Source organism: Myodes glareolus, chromosome 7, assembly GCF_982192425.1.
Source record: "Myodes glareolus chromosome 7, mMyoGla1.1, whole genome shotgun sequence".
Lineage (NCBI taxonomy): Eukaryota > Metazoa > Chordata > Mammalia > Rodentia > Cricetidae > Myodes > Myodes glareolus.
Window position 1 is genome coordinate 84,147,616 of NC_142032.1, and position 24,500 is coordinate 84,172,115.

General features: G+C 46.6%; 1 protein-coding gene across 1 annotated transcript; it reads left to right on the plus strand.

Annotated features, from left to right (window-relative positions):
• Positions 1 to 329: 329 nt before the first annotated feature.
• Positions 330 to 14,626, plus strand: Zp2 (zona pellucida glycoprotein 2). The gene is made up of 18 exons (XM_085693010.1): positions 330 to 434; positions 527 to 618; positions 1,559 to 1,642; positions 2,190 to 2,284; positions 4,018 to 4,167; positions 4,913 to 4,957; positions 5,445 to 5,606; positions 8,839 to 8,935; positions 9,034 to 9,218; positions 9,897 to 10,023; positions 10,944 to 11,125; positions 11,204 to 11,295; positions 11,391 to 11,515; positions 11,653 to 11,842; positions 12,925 to 13,060; positions 13,140 to 13,236; positions 13,560 to 13,637; positions 14,453 to 14,626. Exons 1-18 carry the CDS (start codon positions 385 to 387, stop codon positions 14,596 to 14,598), a joined length of 2,133 nt encoding a protein of 710 aa, XP_085549136.1. The 5' UTR covers positions 330 to 384; the 3' UTR covers positions 14,599 to 14,626.
• The last annotated feature ends 9,874 nt before the right edge of the window (positions 14,627 to 24,500 follow it).

The following is a 24,500-nucleotide window of genomic DNA, read 5'->3' on the forward strand; positions in this document are numbered from 1 at the left end:
CACCTACAGCAAAGCTTTAGTGGTATAAATGGGTGCCATCCCTTAATGAACCCAGTATATCACTATACTGGAACTGTAAACACCTTGCTTAAAAGATCTGAACTCCCCTGGCCCCAAATCCTGGGGTGGGCCACTAATTTACTCACCTGGGGCCTGGTTTCCTTCTGCCCCTCAAAAGCTACTGGCAGAACGTGGAGGCAAGTGTAAGGAAGAGCAGACGGCACTTTCCCCCCCAATACCTCCTCCTCAGCTGGGCTGGGAGATCCAGGTGCCCCCAATGGTGAGAGGGTGGGGTCAGAGCCTGCCTTCTGCTATAACAGCACAGAGCTGCCTGCAGCGCTGCCTGCGCTGCCTCAGCCTGGGTGCTCTGTGGTGTCTTCCAGCATGGTGTGGAGGCAGAGGACGGAGCCTGTAGGTCCTCCATGCTGCAGGAGGTGAGGCGGTCTGGGAATGGGGGTAGGGAATGCAACGGCTTTATTTGTTCAAGTTCGCTTCTTCTTAGCTCTTTCTCTCTCTCCTATCTTAGCCTCTGCAGGTCGCTTTCTCTCTTACTTGTCCTCGTGGCTTCCGTCAACTCCTTCAGTCTTCCCCAGTCGAAGAACCCTCCTGCCTTCCCAGGTATGTCTCTTGGGTGAGGGAACGCTCCTACCGAAGAGAACAGGCTGCGGATGGAACAGTTCTCCGTCCCTTTCTCCTCCCTGTTTTCTCTTCTCTTCCTCCCTCCCCATCCCTGCTGATAGGAACTTGCTGTGTAGCCTAGTCTGGTCTCCGTTCAATGCCTCAGTCTACCTGCGCCAACCTCCCTACTGCTGGTTTTCATGCCTAGCTTCACACCCTTCTTACTTTAGTCAAGTCATAAAAAAAAAAAAAATCTCCTGCTTGTCTGTGAGCTTGCTATGTCACCTTGATGCACGAGAACAAAATAACGTCTGTGCTACTTCCCACCCCCTTGCTGCTCTACATTTCCTGGTACCTAGCTCGGGCCATTAGCTGAGCCCTCATGTTTTCATGAATAAAGACCAGCAGCCTTCATCTATGTCCTGAGCTTAAGACGTCTACAGCAGACACAGCCAGACCTGTTCTCTGAAACAAAGTTTGGGATTCTCCCCTGAGCCAGAGGCCTTAGAAAGGCAGTCATGGGCAGAGTTTGGTCTTGGAGAAAAAAAAATTCCCTGGGACTTACCCAGGATTTTCTTCTTAAAGCTTTAATTTGGAAGACAGCAGAGGAAGCTTCTGCTCTAGAGACCTACGATCCCCACAACCAGCAGCTCCGGCCCACAGCAGGCAGCCCCTGATTAGGCTCTGCCCTTAGCAATGTTAACCCTAAGTTGGGGTTCTCCTAGGAGCCCTGGGTGTTGAATGAGGAACATCCTTAAAGCTTGTGTTGCATTTGTAAATCTGAATCTGTGAACTCCCTGAGGATAAGAGTGCCCTCCCCTTCCCCAACCGGCAACAGTCTTTCATGTTGTTGAGGAAGAGGGTGTTTCTACACTTACCTGTAGGAACAGTCTCTTTCCTGTACCTCAGAAGTCTTCCAAATAGTTCATCTGTTCTCCAGGCACTGTTACTTGTGATGAAGACGGAGTGAGAGTTGAGTTTCCAAGCAGTCTTGACATGGAAAAATGGCAACCTTCCATTGTTGGTATGTAATATGTATTGTTTAAGCTTTGTAAAAATTTTTAATGATTCCTTTTTAAATTTATGTGCATTGGTGCTTTGGCTGCATGTGTGTCTCTGTGAGGGTGTCTTACCCTCTGAAACTGGAGTTACAGACTGTTGTAAGCTGTCATATGGGTGCTGGGAATTGAACTGGGATCCTCTAAGAAGAGCAGCCACAGCATTTAACCTCTGAACCATTTCTCCAGTCACTGTACTATTACATCTTAATTCCAATTTGTAGAAAACAGGACCGCCTCTATTTGGGTACACAAGACCCCAACACTTAAAGAACAATTGGCATCCATCTCCCTTGGTACTTTGGGGTCCATGACTTGCCATATGCTACCCAGAGGGGAACACCTGTCTTTCCTGGGTAGTCTGACTTCTATGGGATCCACTGGGAAACTTTGGCTGTAAGTCACAGGCAGAACAGAGAGTTTGAGTGCCTTAGATGCGGATGAAGTCCTGGCTCAGAATGTTCGATTGGCTCTGACACTGGAGTGTGTGTTTCTTGATTATGTCTTCTGTAGATACCTCCGGTGTTGAGATTTTGAACTGCACTTATGCCCTGGACTCAAAAAACCTCACCATGAAGCTCCCTTATGAAACCTGTACCACAGGACTGGTAAGTAATTGCTTTGGAGGAGTGTTCTGGGGAATAGGAACCTAATCATTTACTGGTATTCAACTTGATGGCTAAGGATTTAGACTTTGAAACAGAATAGCAGTCCTCAATCAAATTGGCTTGTTCTCCTGGGCAGCTAGCATACCCAGAGGACACTTTGGATCATGCCTAAAACATTCTGGAGATGGGATCGGCTCTATTACTGGAATAAATAAGGGTGTAAGTCAAAGATATGGTCGCATAGCTCATAATGCCCAAGGGAGGTGAAAAGCTCTGAAACATCAGCATTGAAGAATCCCAGTGCTGGAGTTATTAGTCCCAGGTTTGACTTCAAGTAAGCTACCTAACCTTGCTAAGCCTCTGTTCACGTATTAGAAAGTTGGAAAGCTGCTGCCACCTCCAGAGGGTATAAAGACTAATGATACCATAGAGATGAAAGCAGGGCACATGGCTTAGAACAAATGCATGGGCATGGAGCTATTTTACTAGAACCCTGTGTGAGATAGGCGGCTATTTCTGGCGCCAGCAGATGAGAACCTAGCTTAAGAACAGGTGTTAAAAAGCAAACAGTTGCTAAGCAATAAGGGTTTCTCTATTGCCAAGCAACAGGATTGCCCAATTAGGGTCATTAGGTGGAATAAAAACCTGCCACCTGGCAGAAGTTCTCAAGCTTCCATGTGCAAAGAATCACCGAGGGGTTCTGGGTGTGTTCAAGGATTTCAGCTGATGTGGGTGTGGGGGGTGAGTCCTGGGAATCGAAGGTTTAATAGGCCACATCCTCTGGCCCCACGGGATAGGCTTTGTGTATGTTCAGACTCTGCTTGCTGAGCAGTCTCCTAGCCCACTAAGACCCTCTGTGATGGCCCAGAAAAGTAATCACATATCTTTTGGGGGAATCTGTACTGATTTAAACTTCCTGCTCTTTATTGTTTGAAGTTTCATACATGTATGCAGTGCGTGGTCACCATCATACATGTATGCAGTGCGTGGTCACCATCATACATGTATGCAGTGCGTGGTCACCATCATACATGTATGCAGTGCGTGGCCATCATCATATCCGCCCCTTACTTCCTTGTTCCTTCCAGCTTCTCCCAGGACTCCCCATCACATATCCCTTCCAACTTGATGTCTTGTCTTCCTCCTATGAACACAGGCCTTCCCAACTTCAAAAAGCTTAGAACTGCATTTCCCTGGGCCCAGTGTCTGCTAAAACTACAAGTTGTGAATGGCCAAACCTAGTCTCATAGACTTAATGTGGTGGTCTTTGAATTAGCAACAGTTTTTAAGGTGAAAATGACATAAAATTCTAAGAGTTACTATTCTAACACTTAGCAGAAAATTGTTCGATAACAATTGTCTTTGTCTAAGTTCCCTGAGATCAGAGGTAACAAAGATAACCCCACTCTGTACAAGGGCGTCTGCCTAGCTGCTGAGGGAAGGTATTTGAATAACCTAGATAGTTGTCTGGGAATAGCATAAGACAAAACATAATAGAAAATATAACAGAAGCAGTCTTTAGCCCTAATGTTGGAACTCTCCTCTCAACCAGTGGGTCTTACAAGGATATCTCAAAGAGCTAGCTATATAGTATTCTGGCAAAGGAATGAAGTGCCTTCAGGAACTTGTATTGCCTAACTGAAATATGTTCTACTCTAATTGTCAGATTCAGTCTTCTAGAATTGCCTGTCCCACTGAGGCGCCAACTCCTCATTTGTACTCTCTGTACACAGGTTGGTGGGTACAAGGTGAGCATCAGAGTGTGGGACAACAGCACTGACCTAAGAGATAAAGGCGGCCTGCATCATTTCTTCTGTCCACTTATTACAAAGGAGGTCTATGAGTTTTCAGACGCCATAGTCTGCACGAAGGATTTTATATCTGTAAGTGAAGTGGGATGGCTGCCTCTCCTACGGCTTTAGCAGGGGAAATAGAATGGTGGTGTGGACGTGGCTGGGCTTAATAACTGGGTGGATTTCAATTTCACTTTTACTTCAGTCACTGTGTGACCATGATGCCTTTTCTCAAACACTGAGGCTTTGTTTCCAAGGCTAACGTGGAAGACCAGCATTGACCTGACAAGGTAGCTTAAGAACTGTGTGGACACACAGTATCGAGCACCGCAGGCCTAGCAGTAGAAAAGGCTCTAATCTGCAGTCACACCGACAGTCACAGGATTGACTGACCACACGGTCCAGGTCCTGGCTCCAAAGTAAAACATGTAAACAGATGAAACAGCCCTTCTGCCTTTGTGTTTATACTCTATGGGCTCATGTGGACGATGGACTACTAAGTAATAGGCCCTACTTTATCGTGGCAGCAATGACTTGATGCTCTACTTGGCTCTGTGGATATAAAGAAGGTTGTATGCTTTAGAATCTAGTATTTCAGCTTGTAATTGGATCTCATTTACTTTTCCCGATGCCTTTTGAAACCCAAAGGGGTAAAATCCAAGGACAGGACTGGAAGACACAGCTGGCCATGTGCTCTTCCTACTGTGTGGCAGCAGTCAGGCTTCTTGGAAGAATGATATTAATTAGCTTATGTCAATTAATCTGGGTGTTTTCTGCAAAATAGCAGGTGGCAGAACTTTAGAAATTTTCTAACTTTTTCTTTTTTCCTTTTCAGTTTACCTTCACACATATTTTCTCTAAGATTGCTGATGATAATGCGGTAAGAGTACAGTTTGTTTCTGAACGGGTGTGTGCTGTTTGTGCACGGGTGTGTGTCTGCGTGCGTGTGGACCATATGTGACGGGATGCCTGCAGCGGATAGGAGGTGTCAAGAGCCCTGTAACTGGAGCTAACGGCAGTTGTGAATTGTATAATATTGATTATGAAAACTGAATTTGGGTCCTCTGGAAGAGCAGAGTAATAAATATTCACTGCATCACCTCTCCGACCCCTAAAATACAATTCTTCACTTATGAATTGTATTAATATTTAAATTCACGTTAAAGCTCGTGGTCACTTTAATCTGATAAAATATTAGATTCTTGGGGTTAAGTGCCAGTCTTTTAAACAATGGTGTGTGTGTGTGTGTGTGTGTGTGTGTGTATACATGTGTGTACATGTGCAGTCATGAGTAGGTGTGCTATTGGCATGCACATGTAGGTCAGAGAACCACTTGGAATTATTTTCATGTCTTTTGGCTTTTGAAGAATGCACCTGAGATGGGATGGACCATTAAGCTTGGCAATGGCACAAAAACCCACACTCTGCCCCTGAAAGATGCCTTAAGACAAGGATTTAATCTTCTGATTGACAGCGAGAAATTAACCCTTGATGTGCCAGTCAATGCTACTGGAGTCACCCAATATGTGGTAGGTGTGAAAACCCTTTTATATCGCCATCAAGGAAATGGCCAATGTCCTTAAGCCTAAGTATGATATTAATCATGGCTTCAAATGGGCTATATTGCCAATTAAAGAAGTATATCTAGGTGGGCAGATTGGCCTGGACTTGTAGTTCTAGTACATGGGACGCTGATGCAGGAGACTGAGTTTGAAGATAGCCTAGACAAGACTACATAGTGAGAATCTGTCACAAACAGCCTGTAAGTTCTAATATCAAGTGTTGCATTGGATGATAGGTATGCAGGGGGGAGAAGAGACGCGGGCCTTGGTATGTGTTAGTATGTGTTCTTCCCTCCTTTTGTAGAGTCTTAGGAGTGAAGGTGTTCTGCTGGGGTGACACCGTTGGCCTTGTCTTCAGGCCATCTGTGAGACATTAAATTGATATATTATAATCATGTTCTGCATAACGTGTAGACCAGTGATGGACCATATGACAACAGTCCCATAAGACTGGAGTGGAGCTGAATTAGCCTGTTTATAGCTATTAAAAAACTCAGTGTAAAAATTTAGCACAGTCAGTACTGGAAGTAGGCTGGTCTTGAATTTAGAGACCTATAGGTCTCTGTTTTAAAGAGCAATCTTGTTTGTCTGTGTCATTATAGTAGGCCTTAGAATTAAACCATTTTAAATCTGGCACAGATGAGATTATTGTTTTAAAAATATGAGAAAACCGTTTTCCTGTTTTCAGCCTGGAGTCCTAAGATGACGTGGCCATTGGGGAACCCATATGGGGATCTCTGTTTTTTACGGTATGGGCCGTGTTGCCCCAGTGGCGCCTAGGAAAAACCCAGGCCCTGTTTGTTGATATTAGATTTAAGATTTATTGGCTCCCGTATTTCTTGCTGGTACGGTGGCCTCGGGCTCCAGAGCCCGCCCGTCATCCAAGGGCTGTGTGTGGCCCTGGGCCTGCTCGCTGCGCAGCTCCCTGTGTCCCAAGCCAAGAAGTGGCGGCTCCACCCCCAGGCGCCCCTGCCTTCCCCGCGGGGCTAGCCTCATTCTCTGAGGTCTGAGGCTGTGTTGGTGGCGGAGTGTGGCGGGAGCCGACACCCAGACCAAGGCTGCACAGGCCGGCAATAACTCAAGGTCCGCGCCAGAGCTGCTGCGGCTCAAGGGGCCGATGGGAGAGGCGGCGAACAGGGCCGCTTCCCTACTAGCCAACTCTCAACACCTGTGCCACAGCAAAAGCAGCTGTAAACTCTCACAGATCCAGCCAACGACCCAATCACCCCGAAGTCCAAGGGCCCTTCGCATCCATCTCCCTGCGGAACCCGAAACACCAGACAAGCCAAGCGTATACACAGCAATCTTTTAGGAGGACTTGAGTTCTTAAAATGCTAAGCAGTTTTTAAAAACTTAAGTCACACTATGTAGATGTAATACGGTACTGCCTGTTTACTGCATTTAAACCTTAATTGCGCTTTTATTATGATAAATACGACCAGCCCTGCCTGAAGTCAGCATCGTTTAGCATAGCCAAATGGAATCAGAGCCATTTTACCCTCAGAGACCAGCACAGTTTTTGGTACATTGTAAGCCTTCTGGCCCGGCTGCCTGTGGCACTGCTCTCACTCCCGGCATTGTTGTGACATCCTCCAGGCCAGGCACCAACCGAGCCGCACCAACTGAGCCGGCGCAACGTGCTCCCCACCATAGCCACAGAGCAAAGCTCCGCTCCAGCCGCCCTCCAGCCCCAGCTGCACCCATTCCGAGCCCAAACCGGTGTACGGAGCAAAGCTGAACTCAGAAAAGCAGGCTTGAAAGGACCTCATTTAATCTTTAAGGGAATTTGGGCGTCGTTTAGTCTCTTTGCTGCTTCCTGCTGTTATTGGGCCGTTGCATTCTTAGGGGTATACACTACAACATTTCAGGAGGTCTCGGTGATTCAAACCACATAAATCCCAAGTACACCCTTAGGCTCTCCTTTTCTGTGGAGACGAAAACAGAACCTCTTTTCCAAAACATCATATCCTTAGCAGTTTCTAAGTTTAAATATCTTTCTCCTATCCAGTACACAAAAGACAACACATATAACATAACATAAAGCTTTTGACCTTGTAAATCAGCCTTCTCCCCCATCTCCACTCTCCCAAAATCACCGGGAGGTCCTTTTTAACTTATTTTCTTTTCTGTCTCCCCCATTCTTTACCGGAGGGTCCTTTTTAACTTATTTTCTTTTCTGTCTCCCCCATTCTTTACCGGGGGGTCCTTTTTAACTTATCTGGGTGCGCGCACAACCTCCCACTGCTGCTCAGTTTCTGATATGCTCTCTGGACTTTAGAACGTACCTCTCTGAGCACGCATGCCTACAGTTCTGAATCCTCCTTGTGTCCAAGGGGTCTCCGGCGGTGCAAAGTTCTTCTTTTTCTTCTTCTTCCCGGGTATCGGCACCAGATGTCCCATGCTTCCTCTCGCCTGCAAGAACCACGCGGGACACAGGATTCTTCTGCAGTAAAGCTTTAATGCCCCTTGGGAGAGCGGGCATCAGCCAACATGGCGGAGACCCAGATAAGATGGAACCCATCCCTTATATAGGAAACAGACCCTGCTTTGGACGTGTCACTCTTGGATAGGTCCATTGTTCCCAGTCCCAGGTGATGCCTCGGGAGTAGGCGGGGACTCAGTGGGAAATTACCGAGCACATGTGCGTTCACCTGGCGGTGAAGCCGGATGTCAGCGCCATCTTGATAATGGAGAATGTGGCTGCGGCCTTCTACAGTGGATAATGGTAAAAGCAGGTTTTGTGTGGTCATCATATTCTATTGTGCAAGGACAACTGTCTGATGGTGCATCTCTTAGGATCTACCCCACTGTTAAGTCATGCATGGCTGTGCTTGAGGCAGGTCCTGGCAAGTGCTCAAACACAGGCTACTTTAATAAAAAGACAGTTTTGTTTCACCTTGAGCGTAACAGGATGGCTGGGCTCTGTAAGCACTCCAACCAGTGCTATAAGGTCATCCTAGACTATGGTCAGTTCTTGCTGTCTCCCTAGAACTGGGTGAGCAATAGGTCATCCCCACAGACAGCACTAGTCTTCAGGTATTACAACAGACACGATTAAGACCAGAGCACCTTGTCAGTGATTGAGTAAAATATCGACTTCTCATTTGTGCCAAAGTGATGCCCAATGCTTGAGCATATTGGCTCACTGGTTAGAGAATCAAACTAATATCTTAAATCTTATATGCCTCCCAACCCCCAGCAAGGGAGCAGCCATCTCTACACTGTGAATCTGAATCTCATGTTCTCAATGCCTGGACAGAGGATTACCTTCTCCTCACAAGCTCTCTGTGCATCAGGTGAGGCCCCGAGAGACCACAGCTTCAGCAGTGGGAAACATTGGTCTTAGGACTTAACCAAGGCTGATAATGGGTTTTCTGTCAATCGTTGCCTGCAGATCTGTCTGTGGCTTGCAATGCCACACACATGACTCTCACCATACCAGAGTTCCCTGGGAAGCTGAAGTCTGTGGACTTTGGGGAAAGGCGCATTCCCGAGAGGCAATGGCACGCCAGTGGGATCGACAAAGAAGTAACAAATGGCTTGAGACTGCATTTCAGAAAATCTCTCCTGAAAACAAAAGTATGTTATTCCCTGAATGCCGCGAGAGCCTTCTGAAGTACTCTGTGGGTAGTGTGAGATAGCTCATGGCTTGCCCATAGAGCCTACTTGCTAGAATGATGGGTTTAAATAGTGCAAGGTCTCCCTTGATCACTTACTATGAACGGATTTTTAAGAAAAGCTCTCTCCAATACCATCTTAACTTCTGCATGTGGATACGTTCCTAAATTGTTCTCAGTTCATTTGGCAAGTACAAACTACCTACCGGACATCTAATGATGAACGCTCACCATGGTCTGTTATACAACAGGGTGACTTGGTCTATTTTTGCTTCACCCTTTTGGTTAAGGGTCTCCTGTTGTCCTGAGGCTAGTCTTGACGGATGCGGTTGCCAGGGATTGAATGTCAGGGAGTGTGTAGCCATAGCATTCTGTAACCTTGTGGAGTTCTTTGAGCCCTTCTTGGGCTTGGCGAGGGTAGACTCCACTATCCTTTACAACTTGTTAGTTCAAACTTCAGTGACTAAAAGTACAAAGAGCATGAAGGACCGGGTGCTTTAGAACGTGCGTGGGTCTAAGCAATGAACTTCTTGCCTAGAGAAGCACCCTGACCTGACGAAGTGAAAGTGTGTTGGGCAAACCTTTGGGGACGCCCGCTTCCTGCTGCTGGAGACGGCTAGCTGACATGCTCTCGTTTCAGCTCTCTGAAGGATGCCCACATTATCAGTTCTACTTCTCGGCTCTCAAGCTGACCTTTCACCTCCAGCCGTACTTTGTGACCACGGTGATAGATCCTGAGTGCCCCTGTGAGTCACCAGTCTCCATAGGTAAAAATGTTTCTTTTTTAAATCAAAGCTATCTGGGTTTTTTTGTCTTACTCTTTTTGGTCCTCTTAATGCATCTGGGAAAATGTAACGGATCAAGATTCTGATTCACACTTGCGGCTCAACGAGCCATGTCAGAAACGGCAGTCTCTAAGTTCTGGGGTGGGGACCCAAGTGTGCTACGGTTCTCAAACACTCACGCAGGTAGATCACTGTGGAACCAGTGAATTTAAGTAACCTGGCTATACTGAATTACACATGAGAGCCTCACCACTGCCATCCAGGGATAAAGGCTTCAAACTTCTAGGTTAAGACTTTCCTAAGACTCCCATGGACTCTAGAAAGGAATCCTAAGTGGGCACCTTCTCGAGGTGAGTCCTGCTTCTCTTTACTCCCTCACCTAGACCAGGACAGGCCAATAATAAAAGCTATCTTCTCAGTTCTCCTTAAATTGCCTGGGTTTTGTGAGTTCAGGCTGAGTATCCCTTACCAAAGTGTTTGGAACCTGCAGTTGTAGGTTTCAGAGTTCTGCTGGACTGTCTTAATAGCTGTATAGCCTCCTATATGGGCTTCCCTGGTATAAAAAAAATCCTGGAAATTTTTCTCAAATCTCGAGAAAGGGACATGGTGAAGCCTGGCACTTTATAGCCAACCCAGATTGAATCCTTAAGACACTTTAATCATTTATCAGGGTGTGGCCTCCTCGCCTCTGTGACACTTCTTCCATGTCTCCTGGTCTGTATGTTGCTGACACTGATCATGTGACTTACGTTCCTCTTGTAACTTATCAGTATTTGTTCAGAGACTTAAGACAACTTGTCTTAAGACTTAAGACAAGCTTAGTTGCTGGCTTTATCTAGGACTTGAAGACTATCACAGAGTGGGCTTATTTTCTCTAAACCTCTCCTGCTGTCCAATTACAGATGAACTGTGTACACAGGATGGGTTTATGGACTTCGAGGTGCACAGCCACCGAACAAAACCTGCTCTGAACCTGGAGACCCTCCTGGTGGGGAACTCCTCCTGTCAGCCTGTCTTCAAGGCCGAGGCACTGGGGCTCGCACGCTTCCGTATACCTCTGAACGAATGCGGAACACGACAGAAAGTAAGTAGTCAGTGGTAAGAAATTAAGACTGACTTTTGAAGGAAGTGCTTTTTTGACCTGCTTTGTCTAACATTTAAGTTTGAAGGTGATAAAGTCATCTATGAAAATGAAATACATGCTCTCTGGAAAAATCTACCACCAAGCATCATATTCAGGGACAGTGAGTTCAGGTGTGATATTCTACTTGGGGATTTTAAAGTTTTTGTTTACATTACAGGGATTTTGTTAGCATAATTCATATCTCTCCCTACCCCAAATTTTCCAGAATGACAGTGAGGTGTCATTACGCCAGAGACAGTGTGCTCCTAAATGCCAATATCAAAAGCCGCCTTTCTCCAGTGGCCTTGGTAAAGCCAGGTCCACTGATGCTGGTCCTGCAAACATACCCAGGTGAGGTGTTGCAACTCGAGTTAACAGATAAAATACTTAGTGCATTTTAGGGGATAATCTCCATCCAGTGCTGCCAGCCTAGTGTGTCTTGCAGCCAGCCTGTACCTCAGTCCTGAAGAGGTTTCCATTAATTGCAGACAAATCCTACCAGCGACCCTATGGGAAGAGTGAGTACCCTCTAGTGAGATACCTCCGCCAGCCAATCTACATGGAAGTGACTGTCTTGAATAGGAATGATTCCGACATCAAGCTGGTCTTGGATGACTGCTGGGCAACACCTTCTGTAGACCCAACCTCTCTCCCCCAGTGGCATATTATCGTGGATGGGTATGTATTCCCTGCACCACAAGGTTGCCCAGATAAACATCCAAACTTACCAGCTATTGAAAATAATCCTCCTAGGACCTAAAGGAGACTTTGGTCATGAATTCCCTGACATGATCTTTGTTTCATAGTCCTCAGTCTTTGGTCTAATTGGGTAGCTCATGCTGCTTTCAACACCCTGAACTCTTAAGGAACGGGCTCCTCTCCAAAAGGCCTCCCTCTGGTGCATTTTTACCATGAGGGAGAAGTCTAGTGCCCATTTACTGACACCTGCCATATGCCTGGCTGCCATGTACCCATAGTATCACCTGAGGAACATGAGTCACCTTCGTGAGGGAAGCCAAACTTACTAAATGTTACCTCAACAGTAAGTGGAGCTGGGGTTAGAACTCCCACATTAGAAGTGCTTTTGGCAATAGCTGTTTGTCATCTTAGCTCGGCCTGAAGTGTCCCCTCCCGGGTTCCTTACCTGCAAGGAGCTATACTTTAGCTTCCTTGGCTCTGTGGGAATGTGTCACAAGGCTCCAGACCTCCAGCTAGACTCCAGCTGGACTCCTGCCTCAAGAGCACAAAACAGCCTTACTCAGTCACACAATCCATGTCTTTACCTTTGGAGATCTACCCAAGTATTCCTTCTGAGGCCAGCCTTGATTCCCCTTACCCTCTGTAATTCTCCATATCTTTGCACTTTCCCTCCTTAATGCCAGTGTATAAAACAGAATGGCAACAATTCTCTATTTCTATTGTAAGCACTTACAACCTAGGACATAATAGAAACTTGTTTCTGCACAAGTAAGCTGGTATCTTAAGTAACACATGCTCACACACCAAGGAGAATGGTCGCAACTTGAATCTGTTATGAATTCACTTGGTAAACAAATACGTATTTGCATTACATAGTGCTATACATAGGACTTCATGAATATTAACGGTGAGGTCCAGCCAGAAAGATGTAAGTAAAACAGAGGTACTGGTAGGATATAGACACAGCTGTAGCGTAGAGTGTCACATGTGACTCACCTTGTCCAAATGTGCATGTGTGGATTGCTGTGACTGATGCCCCCATCCTGGTGCCTGTGTCCTAGCTGTGAATATGAACTGGACAACTACCACACTACCTTCCATCCAGCTGGCTCCTCTGTGGTCCATCCTGCTCACTACCAGAGGTTTGACGTGAAGACCTTTGCCTTCGTGTCAGAGGCACAGGGCCTCTCTAGCCTGGTATGTGATCAAGAAGTCACCTGGGGCAGGTTGACGGTGAGCGCACTGAACCTGCCTGACTCTCTTCCTCCTCTTCCAGATCTACTTCCACTGCAGTGCCTTGATCTGCAACCAAGGGTCCCTTGACTCCCCTCTGTGTTCTGTGACTTGCCCTGCATCCTCGAGGAGCAAACGAGGTAAAAATTCATTCCCTGTTCTTGTTGGTCAAAGCAAGTCTCAGTTTTCTAGAATTGAGTAATTTTAGGATAATAATCTTGTTCTCCACCTAGTCCCAAGGAACATTGTCTCCCAGTTTTCCTTTACCAATGTGGTGAGCCCAAGACGCATAGGTTCTTGTTTAGCCCAAGCCATCCATCCTTTGAGAATCTACCCATGACAGGCAGGTGGAATTTGCGTCACAGGATACTCCATGGACATCTCCTAGGGAACTCCGTTAATGCCTCTGGCACACTACACCCGAGATCAAAACACAACCTTGATTATCTGTCTCCTCCCACAGAGGCCATCAGAGAAGACGCAATGACAGTTAGCCTTCCAGGACCCATTCTCTTGTTGCCAGGTGATTCTTCACTTAAAGGTATGCATTTAAAGTCTGGGGTACTTCTGAATGCAAGCTTTTAGCTTTTTCTGCCAAAAATAATAATATGCTTAATGATAACCTAAATAAGAATAAAGTAGAATAAGTTCCCTTCTCACAGAAGCTTGAACTACTTGTGTGCTCTCCTGAAAATCACCGGCAAGATCACGCACAGTACCTACTGGTAGACTTGCTTTGCTGTCTCAGTCCCTGATAGAACCATGTAGGACTGGCTCTTAGCCGTGGTCTTGTTCATGACCCACTACTCCCAATTTTACTCTTGTGCTGGATGTCATAATGGATTCTTAATGCCACACTAGATATCTAAGAGGATCGCTACCTACCATACCAAGAAATTCTGTGCACATTGCTAGTAGATTGGTAGGTTGGCAAGCTTGAGTATCCCTTTAACTTCTGCCAAACTGAAATCATAGATTATGTTCCTATAATCATCCCTAGCCTCACCCCAGAGGGCCTCAACTCCAGGCCTAGAATGTAAAATTAAGCCATCTTAAATCTCTAGCCAATTTCCCTGTGACCTCACATATCCCGCGTTAGCTGATCATCAGGACATTGCATTAGTTAGGCTGAGAGGTCGAAGCTATCTCCAGACATCAGTCCATCTAGCTTGAGATGGGGGAGGGTAAATGATGATGATGGGTCCGGGAGAGGTATGGAGCAGAGGGTGAAGGTGGCAATAGTGAGAGGGTGCGGGTATGGCCTACTGCAAACTTCCGAGAGCAAGGGATTGAGGCTTAGCTTCCGTAGAAGGCCTCAGCACAACCATATGACTTGAATGTTTGCTTTCTTTGTAGATGCTACAGTCCCCAAAAGGAGCCAGATTACCAAGGACACTGTTGTCAAAATAGTAGCTGTGGTGGCTGCGTTGGTGGGTTCAGTGGTGATTGTAGGCTTCATCTGTTACCTGAATAAAGAGAGAACGGCGAGGTTGGCTCACTGAGCATGCAAATAAAGAGGCTGCAGCAAAACTCTTGTCTTACATGTTCATGTGTGTATTACGTGTTCATGTGTGTACCGGACACGCTTGCGTCAGTCCTCGGGCACCGTCCACTCTTTTCTCCTGAGAGGAGGAAGAGAAGTGGCCTCCGGGGCCTGGCACTTGCCAAGCAGACTAGACTAGCTGTCCAGTGGGCCACAGGAATCTGCCCGTCATACTAATACCAGTAATACAGCGTGCGCCACTGCAACGGGCCTCTAACGACAAACTGTGGAGCTCAAACTCAGGTACTCATGTTTGCAAGGCAAGCGCTTAACCTGACTGAGCCATCTCTCCGTCTTTCCAGGCCTTCCTTTGCCTTATGTTTCAAGACTAGAATCTATTTAGGAATAGCTTCCTTTAGGCATTACTCTTCAGAATAGTTCTGAGACCTGTTCAGATTCCTGTGTAGGCATCTACTGACTTGGACAGGAAGAGGTAAATTAGTGACTTATTTCCTATTTGGGATTCTGTGACTCCCTTAGCCCTATCCCTGACATAGGTCGTTTAAGTTCAGTGGGGCTTAGCTGCAGCCCACCTGAAGGAATACTCATACATGAGTCCTTTGTGTTTGAGCCCCTCACTCCAAGACACAGGATTGGGGTTGGGGGGGGGCAAGAAACTAGTATCTAATTTCATCATAAAAATGAAATAGTGAATGTGGGGTTTATCAAGAGGCTTTGGGATTGTTTCCACCTCCTCATTGTGGACCCTCACGTCTTGTACAAGGAGTCCCATGTACAAAGAGATGGTGGGTGTATCTGCTAGCAAGTGATCACATCTGGCCCTTTGGTATAGGGTGATGGTGTTTGTGCCAGCAAGTGATTCATATTTGGAGCCAGGAGGACACGCCTCACAGACCCTTAAGGAGCACATCCTATATGGTCTAATGACCCCATAAATGTCTACAGCACCTCTCAATGCTACCACACTGAAGACCAAAAGTTTAACACAAGTGTCTTTGGAGGATATTCAGTCAAAATATACCATCCTTAATTGTTGACCAAAAGTATTCCTTTCATGAAATAAATTGTTCACAGCAGAGTATTTCCTAACTCAACTCCCTGAAATAAGACTTCCGGGACTTTAAAGTGATCGAGTTGCATCTCTGTAGCCCCAGTTTAAAGTTTCTTCCCCGTGAGAAGAAAGAGGATTGCTACGCGGTCCATCTTAAGTGAATCACAACGTCCCTGGTGTCCAGGCCCTACAGTGGACCTGAGCCTAGCTGACCATCTCTGCTTGTGCTCAGTTCCTTACTCCTCATGGGGCTCACTTCTCAGGGACGCCCTAGTTTCCCTAGACTGCTTGGAAGAAGTCGCCCACATGACAAATCTTTACCTAACCTCACTTTCTACACATCTAGTATAAAAATTTATTTGTATCCTTTGACTAGAAAACTGTTTTTTTTTTTTTTAAAAAAAAAAGACTTAATCTCCATATAGGGGTAAGGTTCAAATAGAAATACAATTATTTGGGGAGGGGGTATGGATTTGACTTACATTTCCTAATCACAGTCCATCATTGAGGAGAGCCAGAACAAGAACTGAAGCAGAAACAGAGTAACACTACTTATTTGGTTGCCTCCCATGACTTTCTCAGTGGGCTTTATTACAATACCCAGGACCACCAAGCCAGGGATGGCACTGTCTATAGAGGACTGGGCCCTCACACATCAATCAAGAAAAGGACCCCACAGACAGGCCAGTCTGGCAGAAGCCACCTCTCTAGTAAGTTTCTCTACCCAGATGGCTCTTACCTTGCATCAAGTTGGAAAAAAAAAAAAAAACAACTAACCAATGAGTGAGGAAATAGTAGTCCACAATACTCTGGTTTCTCGCCAGGACATAACAGTTTTGTTTTGTTTTTATTCTCTTTGATTAGTTAAGCTGTCGAGCTTTTCAAAACCTAACCTTGAGGTTGAAGCACATAATATCTATTATCTTGTAATATATAGTAGGTCTCAGGCTTTATGCTGAATTGTCCTTTTTCAATATACCCTGTGTTAGACTTTGCTAGATGTGACAACATTCTTGGGAAAACAGGACAAAGTTATTTGGGCTCAGTTTCCAAAGTTAAAGTTGGTACTTGGGCAGGATGTCATGGCAGTAGGGACCAGAGGAAGAGCTGGCCTTATTGGGGACAGTGAAGGAACCCAGGACCAAGCGTAACCTTTGACCCTTTGAAGGTGTGCTCCTTACAGCCCTGCTCTGCTCAGCAAGGCCTCAACCCCCCTCTCCCCAGTGTTACCAGTGGGGGAGCAGGTGTTCACAGGAGTCTGCGAACTCTCCAGACCACACCATAGCCTTTTTGATAAGAGTTTTGCAGGGTAAAAATCCTGGCCTGGGAAATGGCTGTGCTTAGATTGTATGGAAGGGCCGGTGCGGCCAGAGGGATAGGGGTTAAAAACTCAAGTCATCAAAACCCTTCTTTGGACCTGGCTTTATACGGGTATAAGGAACTACTTTGCCGATAAAGCAAGAATCTATCCTGAACTCAAACTTTTCTGTGTGGAACTTCATATCTCTATGCTGCTACACACCTGAACCAGAAATAAAACTTTTATATGCTGTGCCCTTTAAATGGCACTGAAACAAACACTGATTTAATAGCAGCCTGCATCACAAATGCAAAAGCAAGTTGGTTGCTTAAATGGCTCTGGTACCTCATCTCCACACCCTAATCCTAAAAGTAAAACCATATGTACTCGTATTGGTAGCTTGCCATGGAGACACGGACTTCGTAGATGTGATGGATGGTCTTGATACGGTTAGATGATACAGGTGGGCCAATCAGAATGGACACAGGAGACCTGGACTCCAAGAAGATGCGACACCGGTAGCCAAAATCTGAGTGGTACAGGGTCACAAGCCAAGGAGCCCAGGTAGCCACTACGCACACAGCTCTACTGTTGCATTCTGGACTTCTGACCTCTAGACTTGTAACTGCAGTACTCTTTTATGGGGCTAAGTTTGTGTTCAGTTGTTGAGGCAGCTAAGGGAAACCAATCCACCCTCCAATGACTCATGACCCACAAATTGGAAAAAATCACATTCGTGAAAATGTTCATGCTACCCATGCGATTCTCTAGCCCTGCTATAGTTCAGGATGTCACAGTCTCCTAAGCCCTTCATGGACCCTCATCTGCAATTTGGTGCATGCGTGTGGGGATCAAGATTGCCTGGGTTTCTAGACTTCTCTACAGCACAACTCCCTGCTGAAGTGTTTGCCGCAAGTCCCAAAGCCGAACTTGGAGGGTAAAAAGTGGAACTTGCCGGGAGCAGCTGCCGGGATGAACACTTGTTGCCATGGTAGCCTGGATCAAGTACAAGAAGCAGGAGATTCAAGTCAGGTTCTCAACTTCTGAAAGCACACATCCTACAGTGTGTGGGGGAGGCAGCCTATTCAGAGAGGAACTGTGTGGGCAAGGAGTGGAGCTCAAACCCCAAGAGGCTGCTCCCTCACCCTAACTGGATGTGTGACTTCCCGTAGTGGGTAGAGATGGGTTGCACTTGTGGCACAGGTGTCAGGAATGGGATACAGGCTCTTGGGTGGTTCTGATGCGGAAGGGTGCATGGTCTGGGAATGGGCTTGTATACTGTGGAAAGAGACCTCTAACTTACTTTTTTTCCCCTGACTTGTTCTGTGGTTAGTGTAGTTTACTTGGGTACAAAGAACTTCAAAATATAGTTTGGGTTCTGGATGCATACCCTCTAGCTGTGTGATCTTGAGCAGAAGGAACAATTTCTGTGCCTGTTTCCACACCCTGATCCGTGTCAACGTCTTAATCTCATGGCAGGGATTCAGGGATGAATTCAATGAAATAATCAGTGTATTGATACAAAGCTGCATGATCAAACTTGAATCATCTAAACATTACTTGTTGTGGGAGTAACTTCCGCTGCCTCAACCAATAATCACTGAAGCAGGAGCCCACAGTGCAGCGGGGAGCGACTTCCGCTCCGTCAGCCAATAGCTGCTGAAATACCAGCCCACTGGGGCGTGGTATATTTCTCTTTTAAAAAGAGAAGCAGTTCCGGATAAGGTCTCTCTTGGTTCCGGCTCTTGGTTCCGGTGCTCGGTCTCGGCTGCTGCTCCCGGCTCCTGCTCCAGCGACTAGGCTCCCTTCCTGACGGTTTATGGTGTATGTAAGTTTTACCCCCCGCCAAATAAATAACCCCTTAAAACATAACTGGTGTGGGATTGATTCGTTAATAATTACTAAAATACTCTAAACAAAACCTCAGAGATCACACAATGAGCCATTACTACTGGATGAATAAAGTCGTAAATACAGTACTATAAAACCCTAAATGAAACCTCAGATCATATAATGAGCCATTACTACAGGATGAATAAAGCTGAGTAGTACACCAGAGGTCCTTAGGTGCATATTTTACTAAGTACACATGCTCTGACCTCACCCTGACCCTTGAAAGACTGGGTCTGACCATGGAAGTGTAAATGATGGCCCCAGGGATATTCGTGTGTTGCTCCTTGGGACCTGTGAATGTCCCCTGCATGGCAAGAATGACTCAGCTGTCAAGATAAACTTTGGACAATTGAGTTAGGGAAATGATCTGGGCTATTGAAGTAGGGCATGAATAAAACCACATCTTCTAAGAGGGAACCATGGCTAAGGAGAAAGGCAAGCTGAGTGGAGCAAAGATTGGCGTCGTCCATGTTGAAGATGGAGGAAGAGAATACTGGAAGGTCTTGATTGTCCTTGGCTTGTCTTGGTTTGTCCTTTTAGGTATGAGACTTGCTAGGATGGAAATTGGTACCACAAACATTCAGGCAGTGTGATGGGCTAACTAAGGAGACAGATGGCGGGGGTGTCCTCTCTTCCAGGTTCAGAATGTGGGGAAGGGCCTGTGTCATGCATTAGATGAGTAGCTCATGGCTTCTAAGTGCCCTCAGTTTTCTCTGATAGTGGGATAGCAGACAAAGGGGGAAAGATCTGGTCCTTTTGACTTAAGGTCAGCATCGGGCTTGTCATTTCCTGTGGTCCAGTTACCTGAGGAACTTCCCAGGAAGTGAGAGTTAGAGTTAAGTTAGTCCCGATATTATGGCTATTGTCTCCTTTTATAGCAGCCGTGATGGGGGGTGGGGTCTGCTGCAGGTAAGAATGGCCTGAGTAACCAGTCAAAGCCTGATGCTAGCCAGAGACCAGAAGTAGACACTGTAAACTGAAAGGGGTAAAGGAATAGTCTCTTTCGTAGACCCTGAAGAAGGAACAGATCTGATATCTAAGCCTTAGGACTCTCGGAGGCACTTCAATCACACAGCACTTTGGGAATGGACATAAGCAAACACAAGAGCCCTGGGGCAGATAGGATAGGGTTTAATCAAAACAGACCTTGCCTTTTCTTTTCCTTTTTCCTCCCTGCCAGACTCTCCTGAGAGCCTTGTCTGTCTTTTGGCTAAGTACAGCATCCCTCGGGGGACGTTTCCTGACTAGTCTAAGATAACGAGATAAAGCCCCCCTTCCCGAGGCTTCGAGGTGGTTTGGTCTGTGGTTTCCTGTAATGAGATTTAAGGGAAAGTGGCCAGGCTGGCTCTGTCCTTCCTCCATGTCCTGTACAGCTAGCCCTTTTTCTGTGTCTGCTTTTAAATGTGATTGCGGGACACTGTGGATTCCTGGAATCGGAGCAGTCCTCTTGTGCCCAAGAGGAAACAAAAGTAGGGACGCTCTGGGAATGAGGAAACAGAAACACAGAGAACCTGGACCCTTAATGAGTCCCTTGTGGGGCCTAAATCGACCCAACAAGCACTCATTTTGGATTTCATGTTTATCAGCAGATGAAGGAAGTCTTCATTTTCAAAGGAAGCATAGCGCTTTTTCTAAGTAATAGCATTCACACTGAGTCAGGCTTACAGAGCTTCTGGGCGCAGAAAGATTAATTATTCTCTTTGCTTCTCTTGTCTTCTTTCAGATGCTGGCCAGAACCTAAGTGTGCTTTTCCTGGTACTTTGGGCTTCCTCCCTCTTTCCTAAAGCCCCCGCCCTGCCAAGTGACTGCTGGCCTCCATTCTGGCTTAACTCAAGCAGCCAGGCTCTCCCAGCCCCTTCTCCCCATTCTCCTCCCCTGGGCAGATGCTGAGATGCACAGCTAGCCTGTCTTGTTGCTTTTCTTTAAACACTAATAAAATTGTCCTCAGGGTTAAACAGAGAATGTCTGTTTTTACAATAGATCCTACCTAACACACCTTTTAAAATACAAATAACACTGGGTTTTTGTGTTTCTTCTGATTAATAAGCAAACATGTGCCAAACATGAGAGCTACTTTTGCTTTTGTTCCAGTCTGTGCGAAGTCTGGAAGGATCATATCTAGCTGTGTTCATCTTTTTTATCCCCATCGACATTTCTGCAGGGAAGAGGCATGATGGGAAACACAGCACAGCTATCCCAGCCTAGAGGAAGCTGAAGGAAACTCAGGAAGTTATGCTCACACAAGGCCCCTTCCCAAGGCTGTACCATTATAACAACTGCCAGGAGGAAAGAGACACTCTCGTGGAGGTGACAGTTTGGACAGGGAGCTCCAGGGATATAGCTTTGGTGACTCATCATCCACACAGGGATGGGCTTTTCCGTGCTGAAGTTGCCTTTAAGTAGCCCATGCTCCTGTCAATTATCCCTCACCTGTGCTCCTGTAACCTCAGTAAACTCATGGGTTCACCAAGCATGGCTATTTTAATCATTATTCTTGGTCTATGATTGTCAGGGACTAGGAGGTAGACAGACAGGAGGGGCCACAGATAAAGAAGGCAAACTTTCAGCTTCTTTCTTACCTTCTTAACCTGAGGAAAGTGTCTGACAGCTTGAGAAGGCCTAGAGGGCTTTTTCTCTGGTCAGTGGGCACACCCATGCCCCACCCCCTGCCACACACACACACACACACACACACACACACACACACCCCTTCCAGACCAGTCCAATAAGTTCAGGGCATGGTTAGAAAAAGTTGTGAGCCTTTCTTCGTTTAAACTGACCAAGTCTAAATTGAGAAAAGAAGACCCCCCCTCATTCCAGCTAACCAAAGACCCTTGAAGCCCCCAGCCCTCCAGGAGAGCCAAGGTTTTAGCATCTGAGTCCCCGCCTCTGCTTTGCAAAGGGTCTTTCTCTCTGTGTGCCTTGCTGTGTGCGTGCATGCCTGTTTGTGTATGTGTGTGTGCACATGTATGTGTGTAAATGGGCACGTGCCTGTTTTCTCACCTTTAATACAATTCTTTCCTCATTGGCTGATTCTGCCTGCTGTGTCTAAGGTTTCCCCTGCTGCCACCTGTTGAGCTCAAGATTTTTTTCCTGCCTTTTAATTCTTTAACTGGTGGAGAAAACGAAGCCAATCCGGAGCCCTGGAACAGAGCAGCTGTGCTCTAGCTGGAGGAATAGACTCTTGCTGGTGGATCTCCAGAAAGACGCACAACACCTTTATATAGCAAACCGTATAAAACCTACACCTGCCTCCCTACACTGTTTTAACACCTAATAAAGGCAAGTGCTCCATAAAGGCTTCTTGAACTGACTAAGAAATAACAATAAAAGGCCTTGCATCAGCCCAGACACGTTTGTTGTTCAAATATTCTTCACTTGTAGTTGGTTGAATCCAAGGAGCAATTATGAGAAGGACCATGGTAAGGAGCCGACAATATTGCAGTTTCTTGCTTCTTGCCCACACTTAGGAGTCCTCGTCCCTGAATTCAGGAGGTAGGAAACATGCCCATGAAGTCAATGCTGGCTACAGGAGTTCTGGGTTCGAGACGGGCTACTGCCGACTCACAGTGAGACTCTGGGTAAGCTGTTGTCCTCTCTGGGCCTCAGATTTGCCGTTGACGATAGCTTTTGGAGAAGATGACTATTACCTGGCTGCTTAGGGTGTGTGTGGTGGGAAGCCTTATCTGGAAGCTCAAGTCCTGTCTGCCAGGCTCAAAGCCGCAAGTTTCTGACACTTGCTCTCTATGCTGCGGTCTCTGTTCCGCAGGGTTCAGTTGGCCTGGATGTTGGCTCCCTCTAGTGGCTCAAAAATAAACTTTTTGGGGGGAGGAGAGGGACACAACAGGAGTTCATTCCCTTCTGATTTATCCCCCTTTGGTTTTTTGTTTGTTTGTTTGTTTGTTTTTAACATTTCCAGGCGTGGTTGGAAGCTCCTGCATCCAACTGTCACAGGAACTCCCGCCGCTCATGGCTTCAAGAGAAGCCACAAGGATTTGGTGTTTCACACACTGCTATTATAGTTGCTACTCCATGGGAAGCTGAACGTTTGCAGCCTGACACCAGTGACCCCCGGAGTCGTTCTCCGCAACAACAAGGGTCACAGGTACTGTACTGCCTAGGAACCTCACCTGCCTGCGAACAGGGCTGACCCCAGAAGGCCTCAGAAGCAGGCAGAGGAACTCTCATTGAACAACATACGAGTTACAGGGGTGAGTTTTTCAAACGAGCAAACTGGGTTTGAGTCCCACTTCCTAAACGGCCCTTGGCAGTTTAAGCTCTCAATCTGTCCACTGCCTCACTTTAAAAATGGACAAGAGTTTGGATTGCCTAGAAGCACAGACTGAAGACAGCAACCAGCACACGACAAGTGCTCAAAAGTAAACGAGACAAAACTTTCTGGACAGAAGAAGAAGCAAAATGTATTACTGCATAAAGCTGCAGTGTCGACGGTGCGGGTGTGGATTACCTACCCAATGAGCTAAACTTTGGACTGTGTATAAAAGGCCAGTAGCTTCTGAGGCATGGGGCTAAATTATCCTGGTCTTGATTTCAATGTCATGCTCCCCAGATGAATTCAGTAAGTCATTTCATCTCCAAACCTGGGCTTCCTCTCGGTGATCTAAAAGCCGATGCATAAGAACACAGGTAGGGAAACTAACTGGTCTACCCATGAATAGAAGGGCCTGGTGCTTCTGAGTGCCGTGGGAAAGCACTTTGCTCTTGGCTGAGTTTGAAGCAAGAGTGTTTATGTAATCAGAAGTGTGTTTTGAAAAGCTCTTGCCTGGTAGCCGAAAGGCCTCCCCAGAAGGGTTACACAAAGCACTGCAAATACCCCCAAATCTTGTGTCCCAGCTGAGACCCTGCTCCAAGCCAGCTATCTACTTGACACATCCTCTCGGTGTCAAAGGACACAGCTGAACTCATAACGATTCAGGATGCGAATTTTTCCACACAGTCCCCATCTCCAGAAATAGCATCATTGGCCACCCACTGGTTGAAGCTAAATATCTAGGGGTCACCTTCATCTTCCCCTTTCCGTCTCTACCTACACCAACACACCAACAAATGTCCACAAATGTCGTCATCCCCCCCCCAACCTAGTATAAGTCAAACACACAACCATCCTGTGTTCCTAGCCTCTGCAGACCTCTTAAAGTGGCCTGCCTGCCCCCATCCCTTTGGTTGTGAGCCACAAGCAGCCTCAATCTGAACTGGGCATAGATTACAGACCTATAATCCAAGCCCTTGGGAGGCTGGGGCGGAAGGAGCTAGAGTATGAAGTCAGATTTGACTACACAGAGCTCCGAGTCCATTGTAGCGGTACCCGGTCAGGAAGTCGGAAGGGGGAAGAAAGAAGGAGTAAGTGAGGAAGGAGGGAGGGAAAGAGGAGAAGGAAAATGGGGAGGAGAAAGAAGGGAGGTGGCAGGCACATAGAAAGGAAGAAATAGACATGAAAAGCCCGGAGCTCGACCACGTCTCTTTTCCATGGAAGATTCTGCACTACCCCACCCCTGGGTTCTGGGGTAAACCTCTGTCCCTTCTCCATGTGCCTTCTCACAGGGACCAGCCACACTAAGTTCCTTCTGGTTTTGAAGACTGGGGCCACTGTGCCCTCCTCTAGGGACACCTTCCTCTGCAGTCACAGCGCGCCGTT